Source organism: Benincasa hispida, chromosome 6 (genome assembly GCF_027475165.1).
Source record: "Benincasa hispida cultivar pf3 chromosome 6, pf3_genome.v1.1, whole genome shotgun sequence".
Taxonomy (NCBI): Eukaryota; Viridiplantae; Streptophyta; class Magnoliopsida; order Cucurbitales; family Cucurbitaceae; genus Benincasa; species Benincasa hispida.
In genome coordinates this window covers 10,453,227-10,476,735 of record NC_143483.1, presented here as the reverse complement: position 1 = coordinate 10,476,735, position 23,509 = coordinate 10,453,227, and the positions used below count along the sequence as shown (strand labels likewise).

Below are 23,509 nucleotides of genomic sequence, written 5' to 3'. Positions count from 1 at the left end.
GTAAATATGATTTACTGGTCGTTGAAACATGTTTAGTGGAATATGATACTTCAACCTAGATACTAGATTCAAGAGCCACTAATCATATTTGTTTCTCGTTTCAGGAAACTAGTTCTTGGAAAAAGCTTGAAGAAGGTAAGATAACCCTCAGAGATGGAACAGGAGAGGTTGTCTCAGCTGAAGCAGTGGGAGATCTGGAGTTGTTTTTTGAAGATAGATATCTAGTACTTAAAAATGTTTTGTATGCACATCTTATGAAGAGGAATTTGATATCTATCGCTTGTATTATAGAACAATTATATACAATATCTTTTAATATAAATGAAGTGTTCATTTTTTGTAAAGGTATTCAAATTTGTTCTGCTACACTTGAAGACAACTTATATAAGTTAAGATCAACTAGAGCAAATTTTGTTTTAAATACTGAAATGTTTTGAACATTAGAAACTCGAAGTAAAAAACAAAAGGTTTTTTCCACGCCTATCTATGGCACCTAAGACTTGGTCACATAAATCTCAATAGGATTGGGAGATTGGTCAAGAGTGGACTTTTAAGTCAGTTAGAAGATAACTCTTTACCTCCATATGAATCCTGTTTTGAAGGAAAGATGACCAAGAGATCTTTTACTAGAAAAGGTCTCAGAGCCAAAGTACCCTTAGAGCTCGTACATTCGGACCTTTGTGGACCAATGAATGTCAAGGCTCGAGGTGGGTATGAATATTTCATCGGTTTTATTGATGATTATTCAAGGTATGGTCATGTTTACCTGCTTCATCACAAGTCTGATTCTCTTGAAATTTTCAAAGAATATAAGGCTGAAGTTGAGAATGAATTAGGTAAAATAATAAAGACATTTCGATTAGATCGAGGTGGAGAGTTTATGGACATACGATTCCAAGACTATTTGATAAAAAATTGTCTCGTGAAACATAAATGTATATTTAGTATAGAGGAAGGCCAAACTTCTTGATGCCAACTTAAAGTCCAGTCAAATCGATACTTTTAATGCTTATATTATTATATAAATCAAATTTAATGCTTGTATTATTAACAACAAAGATGCCAGATTTTCTGCTGCATTGTTCACAAGGTTTGACTAAGGACATAATAATTTAATTGGCTAAATTATATAAATTATGCACGTATTAAAAATATCTTTGAATTTCTCGAAAAAAAATTCAAAAATACTCTTTTCATTAATTTTGGATGGAAACATGTGATATTTTGTTTTAAAAATAGCCTTAAGCTTTCAAAAATTTTAAAAGTACCTTTAAACATAAAGAAAATTTTCAAAAATACTCTTATTGTTAATATTTGAACACAAACCATTAATGCTCATTTTAAAAATATCATTGAACTTTCAAAAATTGTATTAATATTCTTAGTCTTAGGAAAACAAAGTTTAAAAATGTAACTTTTAAACTTTTTTAACTTTTTTTTAAGGTAAGGATATAATGCAACTTTTAAAAGTTTAGATATATTTTTACAACGAGGTATGAATGGTTTTTATTCATATAATAACAAAAAGGGCAATTTTGAAATTTTCTTTAAATTAAGGATACTTTAAAAAGTTTTGAAAATTCAAAGGTATTTTGGAACAAAATATCACAATTTCCATCCAAAACTAACGATGATTTTTTTTAACTCCTTTTTTAAAATTTAAGGGCATTTTTGAAACTTTTTTTAGTACACTGATTTATTTTAGAGTTATACCTATTATACCCTTGACACCAAAAAAAATTCCTCGCTTGTATTTCTCTCTCTATCTTTTTCTAGTTTGATTGTGTTCCAATTAACATTCATTCTTGATTTATCATTGGCGGTTTTTTCATTGTTGATTTCTCAAAGTGGATTTCTCATCCTCGGTCTCTTCTATTGGGTTGTGTGTCCTAAAACTCGCAATTTTGTAAACATTGAACTTATTCTATTTGCAATAAAGATGTTATTGAGGTTTGTTCAATAAAGTTGTTATTGAATGTGTAAATTGCACTTTTAAAGCCTAAATCCAATAAACTAACAAACTCATGGCTATATCATGAATACTTGAACTTTATGTAGAGACATAAAAGTGGATCAAGATTGAGTATATAGCCAAAACAGTCTATAAGTATAAGGATAGAGTTAGGTACCTTATCTTGGGGACACTATGGATGTGGCCCGCTCTGTATATGATACAAATGATGTGATCCCGAAATTGTTCATATATAGACATGCGGGTGGGGGCATCCTATGAAAAAGATGTTTGCATAAGACTAAACCATGAAATAATCACTTTTCTTTATAATACCATTTACTGTTAAAACTGACTATTTCAACTTGATGACTTAAGGTACCGATCTCAATCCTGAGCTAACTATGAACATTTATTTATTTAGGATATCCTTTAATTTGCAATGGTGAGAGTGGCTCAACATCATCACTCAATAAGCCTCTCATTTTAGGGGTAAGACCGGGTAGATAACTGGGGACATAGTCTTGCAAAATGAAATTCACTCTTACCCATTTCAGGGTTAACAGATAGGTTGTTCCTTTAAGTATTGACTCATATTCTTGAACAAAGGACCTCACCCTCTCTATGACTGATAGGAACTCGATTAATTGTTCATTAGTGGATCAGTAGATACTTAAGAAGTAAGATATATTACAAGGGTAAAATAGTATTTTTGACCCAGCTGTAAAAACGAACAACCTGTGAAGGATCGACTTACTAATCATGGTTAAATCAAGTGGACAGCAATATATCTACAGTGAGAAGAGTGCAGTTACTGGGCTTTAATGGAGTGATCCGGCAGTTAACGAATATTGATTAATTCGGTTAAAAGGGTTTAGCCACTTAATCTCGAATCGTTGAAGCCCATGATCTATAGGTCCATTAGGTCTATCTACTAGCTCATAAACGGACTAAACCTTACAATAGCATGATGAGAGAATTTGAAACGTTCAAATTCGGATTGAGGAAACTATTAATTATATACAATATAATTAGATGTTTAATTACAAATTAAACAAATTGAAGAAGTGAAAATATTTAAATATGATTTAAATATTAAACACATGAATAGTGATTCATGATTAAGGAATTGGTGGTTTAATAATTTAATATTTGATATTAAATTATTTTAATTAATTAAAATTATTTATTTGAATTAATTTTATATGAAATTAGTATAATGGAATTCGATTAATTTTAAATCAAATAATTGATTTTAAGAAAATCAATTTTAAAATTGAAAAAATTTAAGATAGTGGGATAATCCCACTTCTTCCACCTTGTTCCCACTTAAGACATGAATGTTCGGTGTCAAATCCTTATGCAATTTTGATTGCATGTAGAAGAGGATTAAAACAACCTAATCTACTAAGAATTAGAAAGGATATTTTCTGAAAACTTGAGGAGAAAGGGTTCTTTCAAGGCTAAAAACCAAAACCTGAAGTTCTCTCCAAATTCCTTCAAATTGATGCTCATTTTGGATTCCACCATCCAATCTAAGGGCAGAGGATGATAGAGAAGGCACTTGTGGTAGTCTACAAGTAGGGTTGGCAAAAATCCCTATGGGTCCCCCTCCCTCCCAATCGGGGGGAGGAATCCCTGATTTGACCAGGGATGGGGGGTCAAACCAAGGATGTGGGTATGGAGAGGGTATCCCCGCCCCGTCCCTGTACCCATCCCCGACCCCGTTAATTTTTTTAATATATATATGTATGTATGTATGTATGTATGTATAATTTTACAAATAAATATATAATATATAATTATATATATACCGTAAAAATACATTTACAAATATTTATATACTTATATATATTTAAAAAAAAAAAAAAAAAAAAGAACAACAGGGATGGGTCCCTGCGGGGACCACTTTCCCTCGGCGCGAGGACGGGGATAGAGATGGGGGAAATACATCCTCGGGGACGGGGAGAGGGAATCCTCCCTGTCTCGCCCTGACTCCATTGCCAACCCTATCTACAAGCCATTGAAGAGGAGATTCCAACTGAAGATTGAGCACTTTGAAGAGTTCTTCAAAGGTAAATTTCTAAAACCCTATGTTTTTACTTTAAACAAGCATGCTAGATCTCTAAAATTAATGTAGTTAGAGTGCTTAGGATCCTAATTACTTCTGCATATTGAATGCTAACACCATCATCTTCATCATTTATTTCTCAACATTGGCTACAAATCAAAATCCTTGTGTGATCATCATCGTTAATCATCTATCTTTGGCGATTTCTCCATCAGTCTCATGATCATCTATAGTTTTTGGATCTTCGATTTCGATAAGTGATAGATAATTCATATCAATTAAATGATACAAGTCTATCAGTAATAGATGACTTGTATCAATAGACTGATACGAATCTATAAAGCTTTTGCTTTATATATATATATATATAAGATCGTTTTTTCAAAAAATTTTATTTTCTAGGTATTTTCTTTTACATTCATTAGCACCTAGGAACTCAAATGAGCTTTCTAACTCCGACATCCATTCCCTATCCGCCAGAGGGTTAGTAGATTGATTATCAAAGACCGGAGGCTTTACTTGTCTGAAGTTGTTAAAGAACGAGCTTCTCCAATAAGTACAGGAGTTGGGTTGCCAATATGCGGTTTCACGTTGTCATTGTTAACCATGTTGTCTGAACAGTCTTGCAATGCTTCTATTTTCAACACCTCTTGCGCCACTAAGGGAAAACTCGGTGTGTTTTCCCTTGATTGCGAGCAAGCTTCTAGAACCATCGGTGAGCTGGATCAACTTCTCTCTTTATGATCCCTAGAACTCATTGTCTAAATGAAGACACTGATGCATTGTAAATGGTGATGCGATTATGTATGAATTTCAGTGATGTATTATACGTTGCATATGCAAGTTTTCCTAATAAGACCCAAGTATAAGCCTCACTAGGTTTCCTGGTAAGTCTAGGGTTGAACACAAGACTACTGAGTAAATATGTGACAGTAAATTTTGATTCCCTTGCGATGGTGAAACAAATAAATTGGATGGTGTTTTGATTAAATATATTTCCTATGCGACGGAGTTCGAATAAAGAGTTGATGAAATCGAGAATTACAATGAGTATGCGATGAACGAGTTGAGCAGGGGTTTAACTAACACTTCCTAAGATTGCGTTCAAGTTATGCGATCATGCTATACACAAACAACAGCATGTCATCTCAACAAATGCCATAATTCCTATTTCTATGATGCATGCAATGTATACGAAAATGTCGATAGGACTTATGTCTAAGCCTCTATTCTTGTCTATGCGATGGTGAATGATGCACACATACACAAAGTGACCGCATACTATCATATCCTATTTCTATAGTGCATGCGATGCGTAATAGCAAATAGAACTTATCTCTAAGTTTCTATCTCTTGCTTATGCGGTTCTAATCTGACTCTCTCAAGCCTAAATTCTAATCTGACTCTCTCAAGTCTAGATTCTTTCTTTAGACTACTCTCTCAAGTATCTCTAAAGGGTGAATGACACATACATAAGATAAGATGATCGCATAAAGTGTAAATCTTAGGTCATGCTAGCTAAGTACATCTCAACTCATTCGGAAATTTAGTTACTGATGCGAAGTATGGAGAGATTGAACATAAGTTACAATGAGATTTCCATTTTCTATAAATAAATGCAGAAGACAGAATAGCAATGGAATTTAGAGATAAGAAGCCTGGTAGTAATGTCTTGCTTCCCATGGCTTTTTACATTGTCTTTTTTACTTCAACTCTGTCCAGATGAATATCCTTTCTTTCGCAAGTGTCGGCCCTCTCTCCCTCTGTAGCGCTTCCCGGGCAGTCTCTCGATCTGCCTAGGAATGATCTCTCGACTTCTTCGTCTCTTAGCTCGTCTCCGTCTTCTAAGTGTAAGTATGAACAGACTAACGGCTCTCTATCTTGTATATGATCTCCTTTGTTAACAATGGTGGCCTTCGGTATTTATAGAGCTCAAAGTGAAGAAGCTTTTCTCTCTAATGATTGGAATGATGGGTGGTCATTAAATCTTCTGCTCTGATGCGCCGATTAATGGTCACTGAAAGTTGAGTGTACTTGCTACAGTGTGGTTTTAACGGATTGTCAACTAAATTCAGATTCGACCGTCATCAGCTTTCCGTCCCATCATGATTTATTATGCTGTCACCTTGATGCGCAGTCTTTATGCGGCCACCTTCTTAAGCAACTTCTCACGATCGCATACAATCGCATGTCTTTGCGATCGCAATCTTTCAATGCGTGTGAATGCCTAATTCCTTGGATCGCAATTTTACTTGCACCAACACATTTTTCCTACACAAAATAAGCAAATTAGCTGCTTTTATGCGATGGGCGCATGCGATCGCAATTTTCTCAGATTAATACTTTTGGACATGATTTTGTTTATTTTTACTGTCATATTCTCTCATTGTTTTACTTATTTGCGCTGTAATAACGTGTATTTCTACCCGTTATCAGACACTAACACCACTTAACCAATTTCATATTTTACAAGCCTCAATTACTAACTTAAATCCAAGGTGACATATTAAACCTACTACCATAGAGCATGTACAAAAAAGAATCAAGCTATCTAGTCAACTACCGAAGCATCCTAACAAACAACATGCACAACATAAGCATAAACTATCTAGTTATCTATGAGAGCATCCTATGCCTATTAACAAGCAATAAGCACAAGATAAGTATAAACTATCTAGTTATCTATAGGAGCATCTTATGCCTACTAGCAACCAAATTCAACAAACATGCAAATCAAACATAGGCGTATAACCAAGCAAATTAACAAATAAAATAATAAAGAAAAATAAAAGTGTGTGCCTGGTGATGGAGAGGAAATTGAGAAAGATCGTTTACTATAAATAACTTAACCACTTAGTTAACAACCTAGATTCTAGGTTAGTCAACACGAACAACTCTACTCTGATATCAACTCTAACGATCCCAACTTTCACACCAATCTAGAGATCATTACCAAAAATCAACCTAAACTTACTTTACTAACTCTTATATTTTTTTAAAAAAAAAATTGTCAGCATAACGAACTTACCATAACAATACCAAAAATTTATCAGGGACCTGTTCAAAGGAATACACTCTCAATAATATTCTGTAAGCTCTAAATTGTTTTCATTTTATCAAAATTAAGATGGGGGGGCTAGATGTCTAGCTAAGGCTTTGGTAAGGCCGAACTCTTATTAGAGCTAGATAGTTTCTTTGTTGCTCTTTGGATTTGACCACCCTGAGGGCACCAATTGTGTTAGTTGTTTTTTAGTTAAGAGTTGTTGAGTTTAAGTCAGCCCGAGGAATGGTATGAATCGGCTTTTTCTAGTCGACCTCTCTCCGGCTGGGCAAGCGAGTTCCATACCCTACACGATGTAGAAGAGCGAGTTAGCGGGAGTTCTTAGTTAAAATAGTTCAAGTAGTGTGACTAGCTAGCCTAAGGGATGTTCTCCCCACTTCTTCCTCTCTTATTGGTCCTACTAAGATAGAAAATTTTTCACTAACGAGACTTTTAGCGAAAGAGAAAAGTTCTTTACTTAAAATAGTTACCTTATTTAAGGTAATAAAAGATAAGTAGAAAACATTATCAATATCATCTTGATCCGATAATCGATAATTGAATTCCAATCGTATATGAGAATCAAGGAATGAAGGTTCAATCAGACGATCATCCTCGTTTGGTCTTTTTTGATAGGCTTCTAAATTAAATGGGAGTAAAATGATCTTAAGTAAGCTTAGTGAAAGTTGATATCTATTTTTTAAATCAAGTTTTATTGCTAAATTAAATTAGTTGAAATATAAGTACAATAAAGTTTGGTAAAAATTGAAGTATAAAAAGTAAAGGAATTAATATGGGATATTGGGAATTAAATGACCTAAAATGAACCTAAGACAAACTAATATTGGAAATTGGAAATGAAATTGAGAAGAATTAAGAGAAATGTGAATTAAGTGTTTAATTTTCGGAAACTGACATTTTGGGTCAAAATTATTATTGAACAGGCAAGCCCTTAAATTTTACTATATTTAGGTTAAATTAGAAATAGGAAGGGAATTTATTTGAGGAAACTAAAAATATATATGTATGTGATATTTGTTGTTGCCGAGAGAAGAGATTGTTGGAAATTGGAGGAATGAATTTGGGGAAATTACGAAGAAATTACCAAGTTTTCTTTAAAGATACTTCAAAATGAAGTAAATGAAGGAAAATCTCAGCGGAAGCCACGAATTGAATAAGGTAAGCAGAAGCTGGAGGGACTTTGTTGGCTGAAGAAGAGATGATCGGTTATGGTTGATAGATATAAGCAGAAAAGCTTGGTCGGTGAGAACAAATTCCTGTTGCAAATTCCGAGTTTCTTCAAAAAACAAACAGAGGAAGGAGTAAAGAAGATTTCTGTGGGTTGTGTTGAAGAATCATGGCCGGAGAAGAAAGGAAAAAGAAGAAAATCAGTGGCGGCCGGAGTGGACGGAAAACAGAGTATCGCCGGTTTTAAGCAAATTCGTGGAGTTATAGGCTAATTCGAAGCTCCAAATTCGAAGGTAAGATACTTCTAAGGTCTCTATAGAGTTCTATGGTCATTTATTTGATCTTTATTAGCCGGAATTGAGGAATTTAAACTCTTAAAATTCTGCAACTTTTCGCCGGAAAATAGGGGTACCGTGGAAGTGTTGGGGTCGATTCCGGGAGATTTAGGGATACTTGGACATCAAAATTTTGATGTTAGTTAATTCAAATGATAGGTAAAAGGTTTATATAGGTTAATTGAAGTTCTGTTTACCGGAATTTGTTGGATTTGCGTCTGAAAATCCTACCGGAAAACAGGGCCGAATCTGGAACTTTTTAGGGCTGAAGGCTGAAGATGAAACCAGTCTGTCATCTATTGTCCGTCATTAAAAGACGAAAAAAAAATTCAATTTTAGGTTGATTAAGGTATTTTCAAGCATGATTAGGGGTTGAATTGGTATTATTATGATACTTTAAACCTAAAAGTAAAAGAAATTGGGATCCTAAGTTAATTTTGAAGTTGATTGAGGAGTTAATTTGTTAAGTAAATCCTAATTATGGTTAATGGAGAAATTTGATAAAATTGGATAAATTTAAGGTTAATTAAAATATTCTTAAGATTAATTTAAGTTCTCATGATATCAATGAGATGTTTTGACGAAGGGATTAAATTAATTTGGAATCTTAAGTTAATTTTAAGGTAATTTGAGGATTAAAATATAACGTTAAACCCTGAAATTGGATGAGATTAGGGTTTGGAAAAAATTATGGATAATTGGTATTTTTAGGGCACTTAAAACCTAGAATTAGATTTAGTTGGGAACTTAAGTTAATTTGGACTTTGTTAAGAGACTTAATTGTGAGTAAACCCTAAATTGAGTAAAATTATAGTTAAATTTGAAAGGGAAATCCTAAAATGTCCAGATTAAGGTTTAAGGAAAATTAATGTGGAGTTAGTTCTTATTGGAGATTAATTTTGGGATCTATTGGAGATTAATTTTGGGATCTTAAGTTAATTTAAAAAAAATTAAAGGACCGATTTGCAAAGCAAAACTCTAAATTGGACCAAATTAGGGTTTTGAGGAAGTTTAAGTGAAATTGGTTTTATTTGAAGAATAATAAATTGGATTATGGTCGTTTGGAGAATAATTAGGGAGTTGTCAATTAAATTTCAGGATTATTAGGAATTCATGGAATGAAAAATCTGGGGATCAGCTGGTTGATTGTGAGTGGTTTATTTTTAAGTATTTGATTTATGAAATATATACACAATTATGGTTTGGAAATGAAACTTAAGCATGATCTATTTTATATGTGATTTAATTGTGATTTCCATGAAATTAATCGATTTTAATTGGAAATCAATAGATTTTAGCTACTTTGTTGGAAACCATGTTTACGTTGGATTTTCTGAATTAATTAAATGATTTATGATTTCATTTGAATATCGTAGATTTGATGGAATAAATTTCAAACCACTGGACTTTGAATTTGATTTATGATGTATTATGATATCATTGTTGTTATGAGGGAAGTAGATTTCAAACCATTGACTTAGGTACCCAAAGAATGTTAGCATACTTTGTGGACGTCCGACGAGGATTGTCAGCATGCTCTGACTGGAATTGTTATCGTACTCGAGTATGTCTCGCGAAAACTGTCGATATGTGCATATGGGACAAGTTAAATTGGGTACAGGGTTTAGTGAAATTTTTCCTGGATATGACTGGAATTTATATGAATCATTCTCTCGTTTAAATGAGAAGACTTAGGATCATGCTATTCCACTAATTTGCATATCTTTCAAAGATTTCTTGTTATGAGTTGATCTGTTATGTTTTAAAGGATTATTTGATGTTGAAGTGCTTTGAAAGGTGATTAAATGTTTAAAGATCTGATTATTAATTGATCTTGCTTAATAAATGGTTTCCAAAAAAGTATTTTCAAAAGAAAAATCCTATGTTCGCATAGAGCATGAGATATAGAGACTGAGTTTGTTTTTTTTAATTAAAAGTTAAATTATGATTTCGTATTGAATGAAGTTTATTTTTTGTTTTCATATTGATTTTGCTTATAGTTGTTCACATACGATGTATTTGTGCAAACACAGTGTTTTGTTTCTTTAATGATTCTTCACATAACTTTAGTTGATTTATTTCTACTAGATCTTCTTTTATTTTCGATTCTTTTGAATTATTAAATTACATTCTAATTCCTTTCTTTACAGTATATATGCTTTTTTTTTTAATTAGATTTTACATTTAAATATTACACAATTCTCTTGATTGTCAGGATAATATATTTGTCCTCCACATTTTCAAATAATCACTGTGCATTTTAATTTAGTATTTTATGTTTAAACATTTTTTTATATAGTAATTGTGTTTAGATATTTTTCAAATTTTCATTTTAAAATTAGACATTTGTTCAATCGCCCTGATTAAGTTAAATTTGGGCAAGGAAATAAGACTCTAATTGGACAAATGATCTTTAAAAAGAAATTTATGATTTATGGCAATTACGTGGCATTGAAGCCCCATCTCTTTTCCGTTGCCCCAAATCCAACGCTTTAAAAAAAAAAAAAAAAAAAATCAAGAGAGGTTTTGTTGAGATTTAATTTTTAATTATCAGAGATGATTTTGTTGGGATTTCCTCTCTCACACACTTGATCACTCATTCCCGATTTCCTCGATCTTCAACAAACTGTCACCAAAAAGTCCTCTTTCTCTCCTACCACCTCTCTCATATGTCTAAGTCACCTCCCTCCGGTCATGATCTCTCACCCTCTGTCATTAGATATGTCCAATTTTTTCAAGGAGACAGAATCCCGCCCCAAATGGGGAAGAGATTTTTCGATTAGATAGAGAATAGGGGAGGGAATGGGAGAAAAAAATTTCTAAACTAAAGAGGGATGAAGACGGATACGGGAACGGGGATGGAGAATGCATTTCCAAACTAAAATAGGAGATGAAAGAGATGTAGTCATTTAGCTATTTCCAAAACTAAAATAGTTTTGATCATTTAAAAAATAACATCCTATTTTGGCCATTTATCCAGTCGAACTACCGACTATTAGGCCAACCAGACAAATAGCTAAATTCAAGAAAGTGTTTTGCACTTATAGCACATTAGGGGAAAATAACTGTAGACATAGCACAATTTGAAAATTTGTAAACAAGTAGTAAATTTCTATTTTAAAAACTCACAATTACAAAAATACTCCCCGGTTGTTCTAAACAACGCGCTCTTTTTCTTATGTCTTTCTCAATTTGAAGTTTATCAATAATTATCATTGATAACTTCTATTAGTGATTGTTTATATGCAATGGCTATTAATGATAGATAATTAGTAGCTATAAATGATAATCTATCAGTGACTATCAACGTTTAAAGATTAAGGGGTGTTTGAGGCAAGAAGTTGGTTATTATAGTCTTGGGTTATAATAATTTTTGTTTGAGATATAGATTATTTTAGCTCGAGTTATGTGTTTGAGGTGTAAACTATTTTAGTTTGAGAAGGAAATAGTAAATACCTTAGCAAAGAATAAAAAATGATAGATATAAAATAGTAAAAATAAATACTCTAGCAAATTAGGGTTTTGAAATAGTATTGACTGTAGCTAATTGGGGAATACAAAATAATATTTACTCTAGCAAGAGGTAGTTATTATAGCTTGAGGATAATTCTTGTCCCAAACACACCATAACATTTAAGGTATCATTGGTTATCAATGACAGACGTTTTTATAAGTGGTTAACAATTTTGAAAGGGAACCATCAACTTTGAAAAAACTACAAGTGATAGAAAATTATTAGTGGCTATCACTGACAAACTTTCATTGGGGACTATCAACTTTAAAAGATTAACACTCTAACCCATCCGTGACTATCACTGATAAGTTTCTTATCTTGACTATCATTAATAGAATTCTATTGGTGGTTATCAACTTTGAAAGAGAATTATTAATTTCGAGAAATTAACATTTAAAGTTATTGGTGACTATCAATTTTGAAAGATTGATACTTGAGGTTATTAGTTATTATCACTAATAGGCTTCTATTAGTGACTATCAATTGTGATTAGTTATTAGTAGTTATCAGATAAGTTGTTGAGCTTCAAATAATGCTTTCTACTATTATTCATCTTGCATCAGTTTATCTATTTATGGTGATGATTGATTATGAATCTTCGATTATCAATGACTATCAACTTTGAAAAGAAACTATCAACTTCCAAAAATCAAGATTTAAAGTTATAATTGATAGAAGTGTATCCGTGAGAACTCTATAAATGAGTATTGCTGATAGGCTTATATCACTCACTATCAACTTTGAAAGAAAAGTATTTACTTAGAAAGATCAACTTTGAAATTATAAGTGATAAAATCTATCAACGACTATCAATTTTGAAAGAAATTTACGAATTTTGAAATATCAACACTTCAAGTTAATAAGGGATAAAAAGTTATCAGAATCTATGATGGGTGGAAGTTTTAAAAATGGTAAAAATTTGTGAAAAATGCATCACACTTGGAAATCGACAAATATATATCAACCAAAACCTTCAATTTATAGTACATCATTGAATAATTGGTGGGAATATACATGTCCTATGATTTTGACCAACATGATGACACTGACAAATTTAGTGGCATTTTAGTTGCTTGTCTTGTAAAACTTTTTAGGTATGTTGATGGTTACAAATTACCTGTGGACACCATTAACATTAATATTCTTTTGTCTTTAACTATATCTATCACAAAGATTTTGAAACTTGCTAGTTATTATTATGTATATTGAAACTTTTGTCTTGTATTTATTTGCAATTGAGCTTGAGTTAATGCTTACACCTGATAGAAGAAAGAGACAAAAGCTTCCAAATTCATTCATTTTTTTTTTTTATTATTATCATAGATAGATTTCATTAATAATAAAAGCCTACTAGTCATGGCCTACTATTTAAATATCTATTCATGACTATAACTGAAAAGTTATTATTACAAAACCATCTTTGTTTGTGATAGTGTTTGATAAATTTCTATCCGTTTTAAACTTTTAATTTATTTTGTAATATCTAATTACAACCCTCTAACCAAAATGTTTAACCATAATTTTCATTACTTCATTGAATTGTCTAATAATTGAATGGTTACGGATAGATTTTTATTTTTATATAGAATTCAATTAGTAATTATAACTTATAAACTTTTATTATTACAAATATATATGAAGTTTAATTTATTGTTTTGTTTAATTAAAAAAAAAAATGAATAAGGAGGAAGATAGATCCGGAAAAGAGGGTTGAAATTTTAAATTTGGTAAAGTCAAGATTTCGTTTGGTAACCGTTTGGTTTTTATTTTTTGTTTTTGAAACTTAAGCCCATAAACATTATTTCTCTCTCTAAATTTCTTATTTAGTTATCTGTTTTTTACCAATAGTTTAAAAAACAAGTCAAATTTTGAAAACAAAAAAAGAGTAGCTTTTAAAACTTATTTTTGTTTTTAAAATTTAGATAAGAATTCAATTATTGTATTTGATAAAATGTGAATCATTGTAAGAAATGAGAATAAAATAGGCTAAATTTTTAAAAATAAAAATAAAAAAATTAAACCATTTTTAAACCCTAAATATGTATAGTGTAGATGACTGCGATGAAGAATAAATAAATAAATAAATAAAGGACCAAGAGTCTTGAATCTCGGCCATATATATGTATTAAGGACAATTTTTTGAGGTAAAAAATGATGATGCTCACGCGGGCAAAATTTCAAATAAGACTATAAGAGTAAAGTAGACATTAAGGTCACATTTACCAAATTGAAATAAAAATTGACATAATCATAATGAAAATTATTGATGGATCAATTTTAATGAACCTAAATCGTAAATATAATTGAATTGCTTTTAATCGCGTTTACTTATAATCACGAATTTTGTCACATTTATTATTACTATTACCTCAAACGGTAATGGTAACTATAAATGTGTCAAAATTCATAACTTTTTCTTTGGAACAGTAACAATAATAGTAATGATAATGATACGACATAACTTCTATACACAATTGGATTAAGCAAGTCCCGTTTGTCAATCAAGTTACGTTTTTTATTACATATTTGGAAGTGAGTCCTATGTGTTAATATGGATGCGAACACAAGTAAACAAGGGTGGAACCACGGAGGGACTGTGTCCCCCTCAATTTATTCGTTTTTGTATTATATATATATATATATACACGCACACATAAGTTCAACCTAAATAACAAAACTGGTGCGGATTTGTTGGCGTGGGGTGCTGTTTGTATTGCGAGGCATGAGGGTTGAGTCATACAACTTACAAACATTTTATTTAGGATTTTATATGACTTTTTACTTATATTTTTCATCTTTACAACCTAACTCCTCTAAATCTTAATAAAGAAAGTAGATAAAACAATAAGCCCTTTAAAATATAATGAAATGAATAAATAATTAAACAATACTTTTTTTTAATGGACAATAGAATTAGGCAGTTTAGAAATTTTTTTCTTCTTTTTTAAATTCACTTCTCAATCTTTAACTCTAAAAAACATTCTATTAAAAAAGTATCTTTTATTTTTTTTAAAATAATTACGCTCTATATATTTTTGTTTGTTTCCATGTTATTTTCATATTCACATTATTTGTATAGAGTTTTAAAATTAAATTCAGAGTTCAAGCTAGAGGATTATTTGTATAGAGTTTTAAAATTAAATTCAGAGTTCAAGCTAGAGAATTATTTGTTGTCACTCGTTTTCATATACAAACTATAAGTTTTAAAATATTCTTAGACTTTGAGTTTTTATACTTTTAAATCTATATAATAGAATGTAATATTCTTATTATTAATACTTTTGTAGAGTTAATTCAAAATTATTATAAATATATATTTAAGAGAAAAACAACAATAAAAATCGTAGAGATATCACCTTCAAATTAAAGAAGAAAAATGTTTGGATTTTGGACATCTTACACATAAAACAATCTAGAGGAACTACTTGGTTGTACATATAGTGCTCCCTATATAAAATTCCTAGTTCCATCACGGTAAATAAACAACATAAAAAACAATGAAATAGGGCATATTTTTTCACATTATCATTGATTTATTATATTTTTTCTAGGATAAATGTGGCCTAAATATTATAATTTGAGCAAGTTGCTGGATTTACAAAAAAATATATAAATCATGCTATATTTGTAAAATCATTAAAAATAATTGCTCCCTGTTACAATTGCTCTAATAAGAATATAGCTACTTGCCTCAAATTTTCATCATCGAACGAGAAGAATCCAAAAGAAATGATGGGGCCAAACCCAAACTAATCACAAAATATATTATAAAAATAATAGGTAAATCAACCATTATGGTTTTTATTCCTTTTTAGCAAACCATGATCATGATTATGACTATGTTTAATTAATCCGTAAGTTATATTATTACTCTGTAAAGAAATTTAAGTAGGTAAAGTATACATACTTTTAGCTCCCATCTATTTTTGGTTTTCGTATTTTCATGATTTTGCACGTGTAATTTTTAAATAGGGTAATATTTGAGTGTATTTGGACATCACCTATTTTTAGTTTCCGTATTTTCATGATTTCGCACGTGTAATTTTTAAATAGGGTAATATTTGAGTGTATCTGGATATCACCTATTTTTAGTTTCCATATTTTCATGATTTCGCACGTGTAATTTTTAAATAGGGTAATATTTGAGTGTATTTGGACATCACCTATTTTTAGTTTCCGTATTTTCATGATTTCGCACGTGTAATTTTTAAATAGGGTAATATTTGAGTGTATCTGGATATCACCTATTTTTAGTTTCCATATTTTCATGATTTCGCACGTGTAATTTTTAAATAGGGTAATATTTGAGTGTATTTGGACATCACCTATTTTTAGTTTCCGTATTTTCATGATTTCGCACGTGTAATTTTTAAATAGGGTAATATTTGAGTGTATCTGGACATCATCTATTTTTGTATATTTTCTTTCATCACTCACATCTAAAATACAGTTATGATCGAACAATTTAGTAAAATGTACAAACATAGATGATGCTCGGGATGTACTTAAATATTTATCTTTTAAAATTTCTAATTTGATTTCTATCTTTTCAAAACAAAATTGTTCATATTTGCAAAATCTTTACAAAAACTGTATGCATGTACATCACGAAAATTCTTAAACATAAAGTTATAAAATATTTTAAAAGAAATGTTGAACATATTGATTTTGAAAAGAAAATACGAGCCAAAAAAGCACGACATACAATCAAAATAATGGTCTAAATTTTCAAATAATATATAAAACTAACGTGATATACAAAAGAAAAGTAGATTTTTTTAAAAAAAAGGAAAATAAGAAAATAAGATTAAAAGTATAAAACAAACCATTATATTTATGAATTTTGGTAGGGTTGTGTTCAAGTGTGGGTGAGTTTCGAGAGTCGTGTGAGTTAAGATCGATGGTCTTTCTCTAAAAGGTTACTGAAAGTTTAACATTGATGCGTCATGGAGCAATGATTTTTTTTAATGAGTCAGGTGGGTGATTTGTGAATCTTGAGGTTCTTCTATTTATGCTGGATTTAAGTGCATTGACAATGACCGACCAATCAAAGTGTTCGAAGGTAGAGCTATTAGAATGAGGCTGTTGTGCTTCAGAAACAACCCCTTATTGATGAATATGTTTCGATAGAGATCATTAGTGTGCTCAACAAGCAGTCGTTTGACCTTTCTAAAACAGAAACTACGGTTGAACTTGCGCATCATGTTGGTGTTATTTATATTAATCTTATTCGATTTTGTACATCATGTTGATTTTATTTATGTTAATTGTATTTGTTCTTGTAATTTTTTGGCTCACTCGCCCTACTAGGGGTGGAAACGGTTCGGTTTGGTAGTCAAACTGAATCGAACCGCATATATGCAGTTCGGTTCGGTTTCAAATTTGGTTTTGGCATTTTTAAAAAATCAATGTTATATTCTTTTTTTTTTTAATTAAAAGCGGTTCGGTCGGTTCGGTTTTAAATTCAATTTTGTTCTTTAAATTAAAAGCGATTCGATTTTAAATTCAATTTTACTCTTTTTTTAAATATATAAATAAATATATATATTAGTTAAAAACGGTTCGGTTCGGTTTTCAAAAGTGAAACCGAACCAAACCGATTTTTCGATTTCACTGACTTTTCAGTTCAGTTCGATTCGATTTTTACGGTTTGAATGACCACCCCTACGCCCTACCTTCTTCTTCCAATCTAGAAGTGTGTGAGACCTATTGAAATTCTTGCTTGTCTGTTTGGTCGTCCTTTGGTCTCCATGAAGATTATAGTTGCGCGAGTTAGTTTTAATGAAGTTTTCTTTCGGAAAAAAATACTAAAAAATAGTTTAGGATTAAAATGAGAAGTAGAGTATTAAATAGTTAAAATAAAACCACATGTTCAAACAAAGCCGCGGAAGGAACGAGTGACATGTGGCGAGATTATTCTCATCGTTTGAACAAATGTGGACCGTCGGATGAGAGGCCGTGTGGGACCCAAGGAAGAGTAATGCAACCGCAATGACTTAATAATTGTGAACAAGTAGAGCTATGGATTGCGTATGCGATTCGTCGACATCATCGCTGAGCTCCATTTCCGATTACCAAATCCACAGTACAACTCGGAAACTCAAACCACCTGCATTGCGATTCTCTCAACTTTCTCCCTCCGATCTGTGGATCTCAGCTCGGAGACGGTGACGAGGAACCTGCCGACCACCGGAAAATGGGACTCTGCGGCTCAAAGCCGGAAGGTTGCGTCCGAGGAAGACTGGTTCCGTCGGGAAAGAAGAATCGGAGGCGGAGAAGAAGAAGTATCAAGCGCCGAACTTCCTCTCTGAAAGTTGATTCATCTTCTGCACCTAATCGCCCTCATTCTACTCCTACATGTGCAGGTTTTTACATGCACTTTCCATTTTCCCTTTCTATTTTTTTTGTTCTTTGTCTTTACCTTTATTTTTCTAATCGTGGATTCATTTCATGGTTGGCGATCAGATTTGGTGCATGTTCTTCAGTAGTCTGTATTAGCTACATTATGTGATGACAATAGTAATTTCTTTTTTAGGGAAGTTAATTGATTCGTTTCGTTTTCCTATTTTTTCATGTTATTTGATCTAGCTAGAGGAAGTGTGGATGCGGCATGGTTTGATTCTACTTCCGTCCTTGATTCTGAATTCGATGATGAGTTTTATAGCGTTCGTGAAGGTAGGTCTGCGTGATTTTTCATTAATATCAATTTGATGATTACTGAACCGTTATAGATAGGATATATATTTCTTCTTTGTGTGTGTGTGTGCGCGCGGAGGGGAGTTGAAGAAGGGATTCGTTGTTATACCTAACCTAGCCTCTTTGCAAATAAGTTAGAATATCACTAATGTGATTGTAAATAAATGCAGATGTGTTGTCTTTAAATGGCTCTGAGTTCGCATCCAGATTAAGTGTTTCATCTCCAAAGCATCGAAACAATAAAGAACATAATGAAAATACTGCGACAATTCTTGCTAGGAGATCTAGTGATTGTAGAAATGATTTGACCCCCATTTTTGTAGATGAAGTGTCGACAGAGGGTGAAAATGGTAAAGGAGGTGAGGGCGCTGAGTCGAATAACTGCGGGCTTCTTCCAAACACTTGTTTGCCATATCTGGCTGCTGCTGGACCCTCAGTTGAAAAGAGGAGACAAATTAACCAAGGAACCCCAAATCTATGGAGAAAAGCATCGTCAAAACTCTCATTTAAGATGAAGGAAGGACATAATGATCAGATAATATGTGAGTGCTTTCATTAATTTCTTCACATTTATAGGTTTTTTTCGTGTGCATTCCTAAGTGCTTAATTGTATGCATATTGATGAAGCATGTTTAAAATGTCTGAATTTTTTTGGGCCAGTTTCACCGAGGGCACCTTTACAGAAACCAATAGCTGGCACTTCAGTTCCGCACTGTCCAATAGGGAAGAGAATGCCCAATTGTTGGTCACCTATTGACCCCAGTGTTTTTAAAGTTCGAGGGAAAAACTATTTTAGGTGAGCCCATTATGTTGCAGATATTTTCATGTCTTTTCCTTTGTTTTCTTCAATTCTACAGACACAAATGATTTTCTAATATCATAAGCGTGTACAAAATTAAGGATTCTATGTTTTCCTTTTTTCTTTTCTTTTCTCCATTGTACTCAAGTATTTGTTTACTTTCAGTCATGCACTTGCATATGATTTAATCATTTCTCATTCAGTATCCATCTTTACTTCTATGTCTACATTTCTTCTCGTTTGTAATTTTTCTTACCTTCAGTCATGCTTATGCATAGGATCTTATAATTTTTAGTTTAATAGTTGTCAGCTTACCCATGAATCCCCATGAATCTAAATTTAAAACTAAACTCACTAAATTTTTTCTCGACAGAGATAAGAAGAAGGAGTTTGCTCAAAATTGTGCTGCATATTATCCCATTGGAGCTGATGTCTTCTTGTCTCAGAGAAAGATTGATCATATTGCCCGTTTTTTGGAACTTCCTGCCATAAATCCAGCTGGAGATGTCCCTTCTATTCTTGTAGTAAACGTTCAGGTGTCTATATTTTTTCATTATGCATACCTTATATTTAAGAATTATAAATGTTCATTCTGTAGCTATCTTGTATATAGGTTACAAGCTAGTTTCTATTTGTTAAATGTCTTGGGATGAGATTATATTTAGTTATTGGATGTATTTCATTGGTTCTAGGTACCACTGTACCCTGCTACAATCTTTCAAGGAGAAAATGATGGTGAAGGAATGAGCGTGGTTATGTACTTTAAGCTATCCGAGAGTTATTTGAAGGAACTTCCGAGTTCTTTCCAGGAACATTTTACTGTAAGTTATCTCAAACTGTACGCCTGCAATTTTCGCTTTTATCTTCTGTCTATTTTCTGATATATTTCCTGGATCTTGTCCAATAAATCTTTTCAGAGAAAAATTCATCTATTAATCCTTCATGTTCTCATATAGGAAAAATAATATTAAATCAGTTATTTTTCCTTAACAGAAATTAATTAATGATGAAGTCGAAAGGGTTAGAGGTTTCCCTATGGATAGCATTGTACCATTCAGGGAAAGATTGAAAATTATGGGCCGAGTGGCTAATGTGGAGGACCTTCATTTGAGTGCAGCTGAGAAGAAGCTTATGAATGCGTACAATGAAAAACCTGTCCTCTCACGACCTCAACATGAGTTTTACTTGGTGAGCAATTGCCCTGGTTTATGTTGAAACACACGGTTTTTGTTAGTGCTGCAATTTACGACTTTTTAGTTCTATTAGCTTGTATGATGAACTCCTTCCATGCCTTTCTCCTCAATGCCGTGTATCTTTTCCTTTTATGTCACTTACTGCTGCTTTTTTTACTTCCTACAGCCAGAAAATGAAAATCTGGATTTTGAACTGAGGTGGAGAAGGATGTTTTTTACATAGTTGGCACTAGTGCCGTAGATAACTTTTTAGCTTTATTAGTTGGTGTCATGACTGACGTACCAACTACCTGTCATGGCAGTATGAGTATGTCGCTGTCGCATATAACTTGAACTGCTAATACCTTTTTACCGCCAGATTGTCCATTTTTAGATAGATAAAGAAACCAAGGGTTTTTAGGAGTTGTTTCATTTAGTTGTTACATTGAACCCAACTTTACAAGAAATTTCTTATGATTAAAATAATCCATTGAGATATAAGGTACCTTAGGGAATTCTTTTTAACTGTTATTTGTGTAGTTGTCCCAGTTGATTAAATGTGGAGTACTTGGGCTCCGTTTAGTAACCATTGAGTTTTTTGTTTTGATTTTGAAAACTAAGCCTATTTCATTCACATTTCTTACAATGATTTGCATCTTTCTTAAGTACAATGGTTGAGTTCTTAGTCAAATTCCAAAAACAAAAACAAATTTTTGAAAGCTACTTTTTTTAGTTCTCAAAATTCGGGTTGGTTTTTTAAACCTTTAGTGAGAGATAGATAATAAAGGAAGAAATTTGGAGGTAGAAATAGTGTCCATAGGATTAATTTTCAAATACAAAAACAAAAAATAAAATGGTTCAAATGGGTACTTGATAATTACTTTTCATTCTTGGGAAGGAAAAATGGATATGGTGGTGCTTATCTTCTGAAACCTACCTGCCAATCTAATACTCAACTGTTAAAACCCTTTCCCCTTATCCGCTTGTTTTCCTTTTTCTTATCGTGTCAAGTTTGGTATTTGAAAGTTGAAACCACGCAGGAAACTTTCACTTTTGTATGAATGGCTGCGAAATTAGTCTTTTTTAAATGGAAAGGCATGAATTATTTAGGTTTAGCATGGAACCATTAAAGTTTCTTTTTGATCTTTCATTGGCAAATCATGATAATTTTAATAGGAGTTCCGTACTAAATTATATTTCTAGTCTTTCTTTATATTACAATCTTTAATTTACAAACAATACTTCTCTCTCATCCTACTTTTTTCTTAGAAAAGGTTCCGTCTCCCATTAAAAAATAACTGGTCCTGGTATCAGATTCATTCATAGTTCTTTTAGAATCATATCCTTGTTTCAAATCCTGCAGGGTGAGAAATACTTGGAAATCGATTTGGACATGCACAGATTTAGCTACATCTCCAGAAAAGGTCTCGAAACATTTAACGATAGACTGAAGCTATGTATCTTGGATTTTGGCTTGACAATTCAGGTAACTTTCTCAAGAAAGTATATGATTTCTTACAGTTGATAAACTCATGCCTAGAATATTTAGTAATATTGTATTGTAAATTCTAACAGGGAAACAAGGCAGAAGACTTGCCAGAACATATGTTGTGTTGTATTCGGCTAAACGAAATCGATTACTCCAATTATCAGTCATTGGGTATTTAAGTGCAAAACCATAAACTTTTAGTTGATTTTGGAGAGGAAAATTCAGAAATAAATGCAGTGCTATTCAGTAAATAGAAGATTATTAGCAACAACGAGAAATAGAATTCAAGGACACAGTTGTACAACCTATAGAACAGATCCTGTGCAAGTAAGGTCATTAGCAACCATGAGAAATAAAAAGGGCCGTTTGTAGTGTAACCCATTTTGGCATAATGTATACTTCTATTTGTAGATCTTGTATAACAATTCTTTCGTTCCTGGTAATTCTGTAAGGATAGATAATTCTTCTATACAGAATTGGATGAACACCATAAAAGAAAGGTCCAAGGGACCATTTTTCTTATTTCTGTTTACATTACACTTAACAATTTTCTGGATTGGAAATGAAATTATTGGTTAGTGATCTTTGAAATTTTGGGGGATAGGAGAATTGCAAATATAGCAATCATGTTTATAATATTGGTGAATATAGCACCATGCAAAAATTGTAAATATGGCAATATTTAATTTTTAGAGTCTATTAGTAATAAATCATATAGCTAATAAGAGTCTTATCACTAATCAAAGTGGATTAATGATAGACTTATCATTGATAGGTTTTACTATATTTGAATTTTTTTTTAAATATTGTTATACATTAACTAAGTGTATAACAACAGTTTTAAAGAATTACAAATATAGCAAAGTCTATCAATGATAGGATCCTATTAGCGATATGGTCTATCGTTTGTAGACTTTAAAACCTGAATCTAAATTTTACTATATTTATAAAAATACTTTGGGTTTAATTACTATATATACACCAATCCTTTTTAGGAATTATACAAATTAGAGAGAGGTTAACCATTAAACAATTTTTTTTTAAAGTTGATTTCAAGTCCTTATCCTAAATTTGTTAAAAAAAAATGTTTATCTTAAATCAACTTATTTGATAAATTCATCTTTTATAAATCTATTTTGAGTGTTTGTTAAACTCTTAAATTTTTTTAAAAATAATTTATTCTTTAAATTAAAGACATGAAAAATTATTTCAAACTCACCTTAAATCCATGATTAAAACTATTAAACTTGATGT

The 23,509-nt window shown here is 31.8% G+C and overlaps 1 protein-coding gene and 1 long non-coding RNA gene across 3 annotated transcripts; both read left to right on the top strand.

Moving 5' to 3' along the window:
* The first annotated feature begins 7,982 nt into the window (after positions 1-7,982).
* Positions 7,983-10,299, top strand: LOC120079400 (uncharacterized). The gene is made up of 2 exons (XR_005482235.2): positions 7,983-8,543; positions 9,684-10,299. It is a non-coding gene; the product is annotated as an uncharacterized LOC120079400 (long non-coding RNA).
* A 7,821-nt stretch (positions 10,300-18,120) lies between these two features.
* Positions 18,121-22,777, top strand: LOC120079064 (uncharacterized). Of its 2 annotated transcripts, none has more exons than XM_039033256.2 (9): positions 18,121-18,464; positions 18,688-18,774; positions 18,966-19,337; positions 19,456-19,591; positions 19,968-20,130; positions 20,287-20,415; positions 20,588-20,782; positions 22,130-22,252; positions 22,342-22,777. In XM_039033256.2, the coding sequence occupies exons 1-9, from the start codon at positions 18,296-18,298 to the stop codon at positions 22,432-22,434; spliced, it is 1,467 nt and encodes a 488-aa protein (XP_038889184.1). In that variant the 5' UTR covers positions 18,121-18,295; the 3' UTR covers positions 22,435-22,777. The 2 variants fall into 2 exon arrangements, with proteins under 2 accessions (XP_038889184.1, XP_038889185.1); XM_039033257.2 differs by having other exon boundaries at positions 18,123-18,464; positions 19,119-19,337.
* Positions 22,778-23,509: the final 732 nt, after the last annotated feature.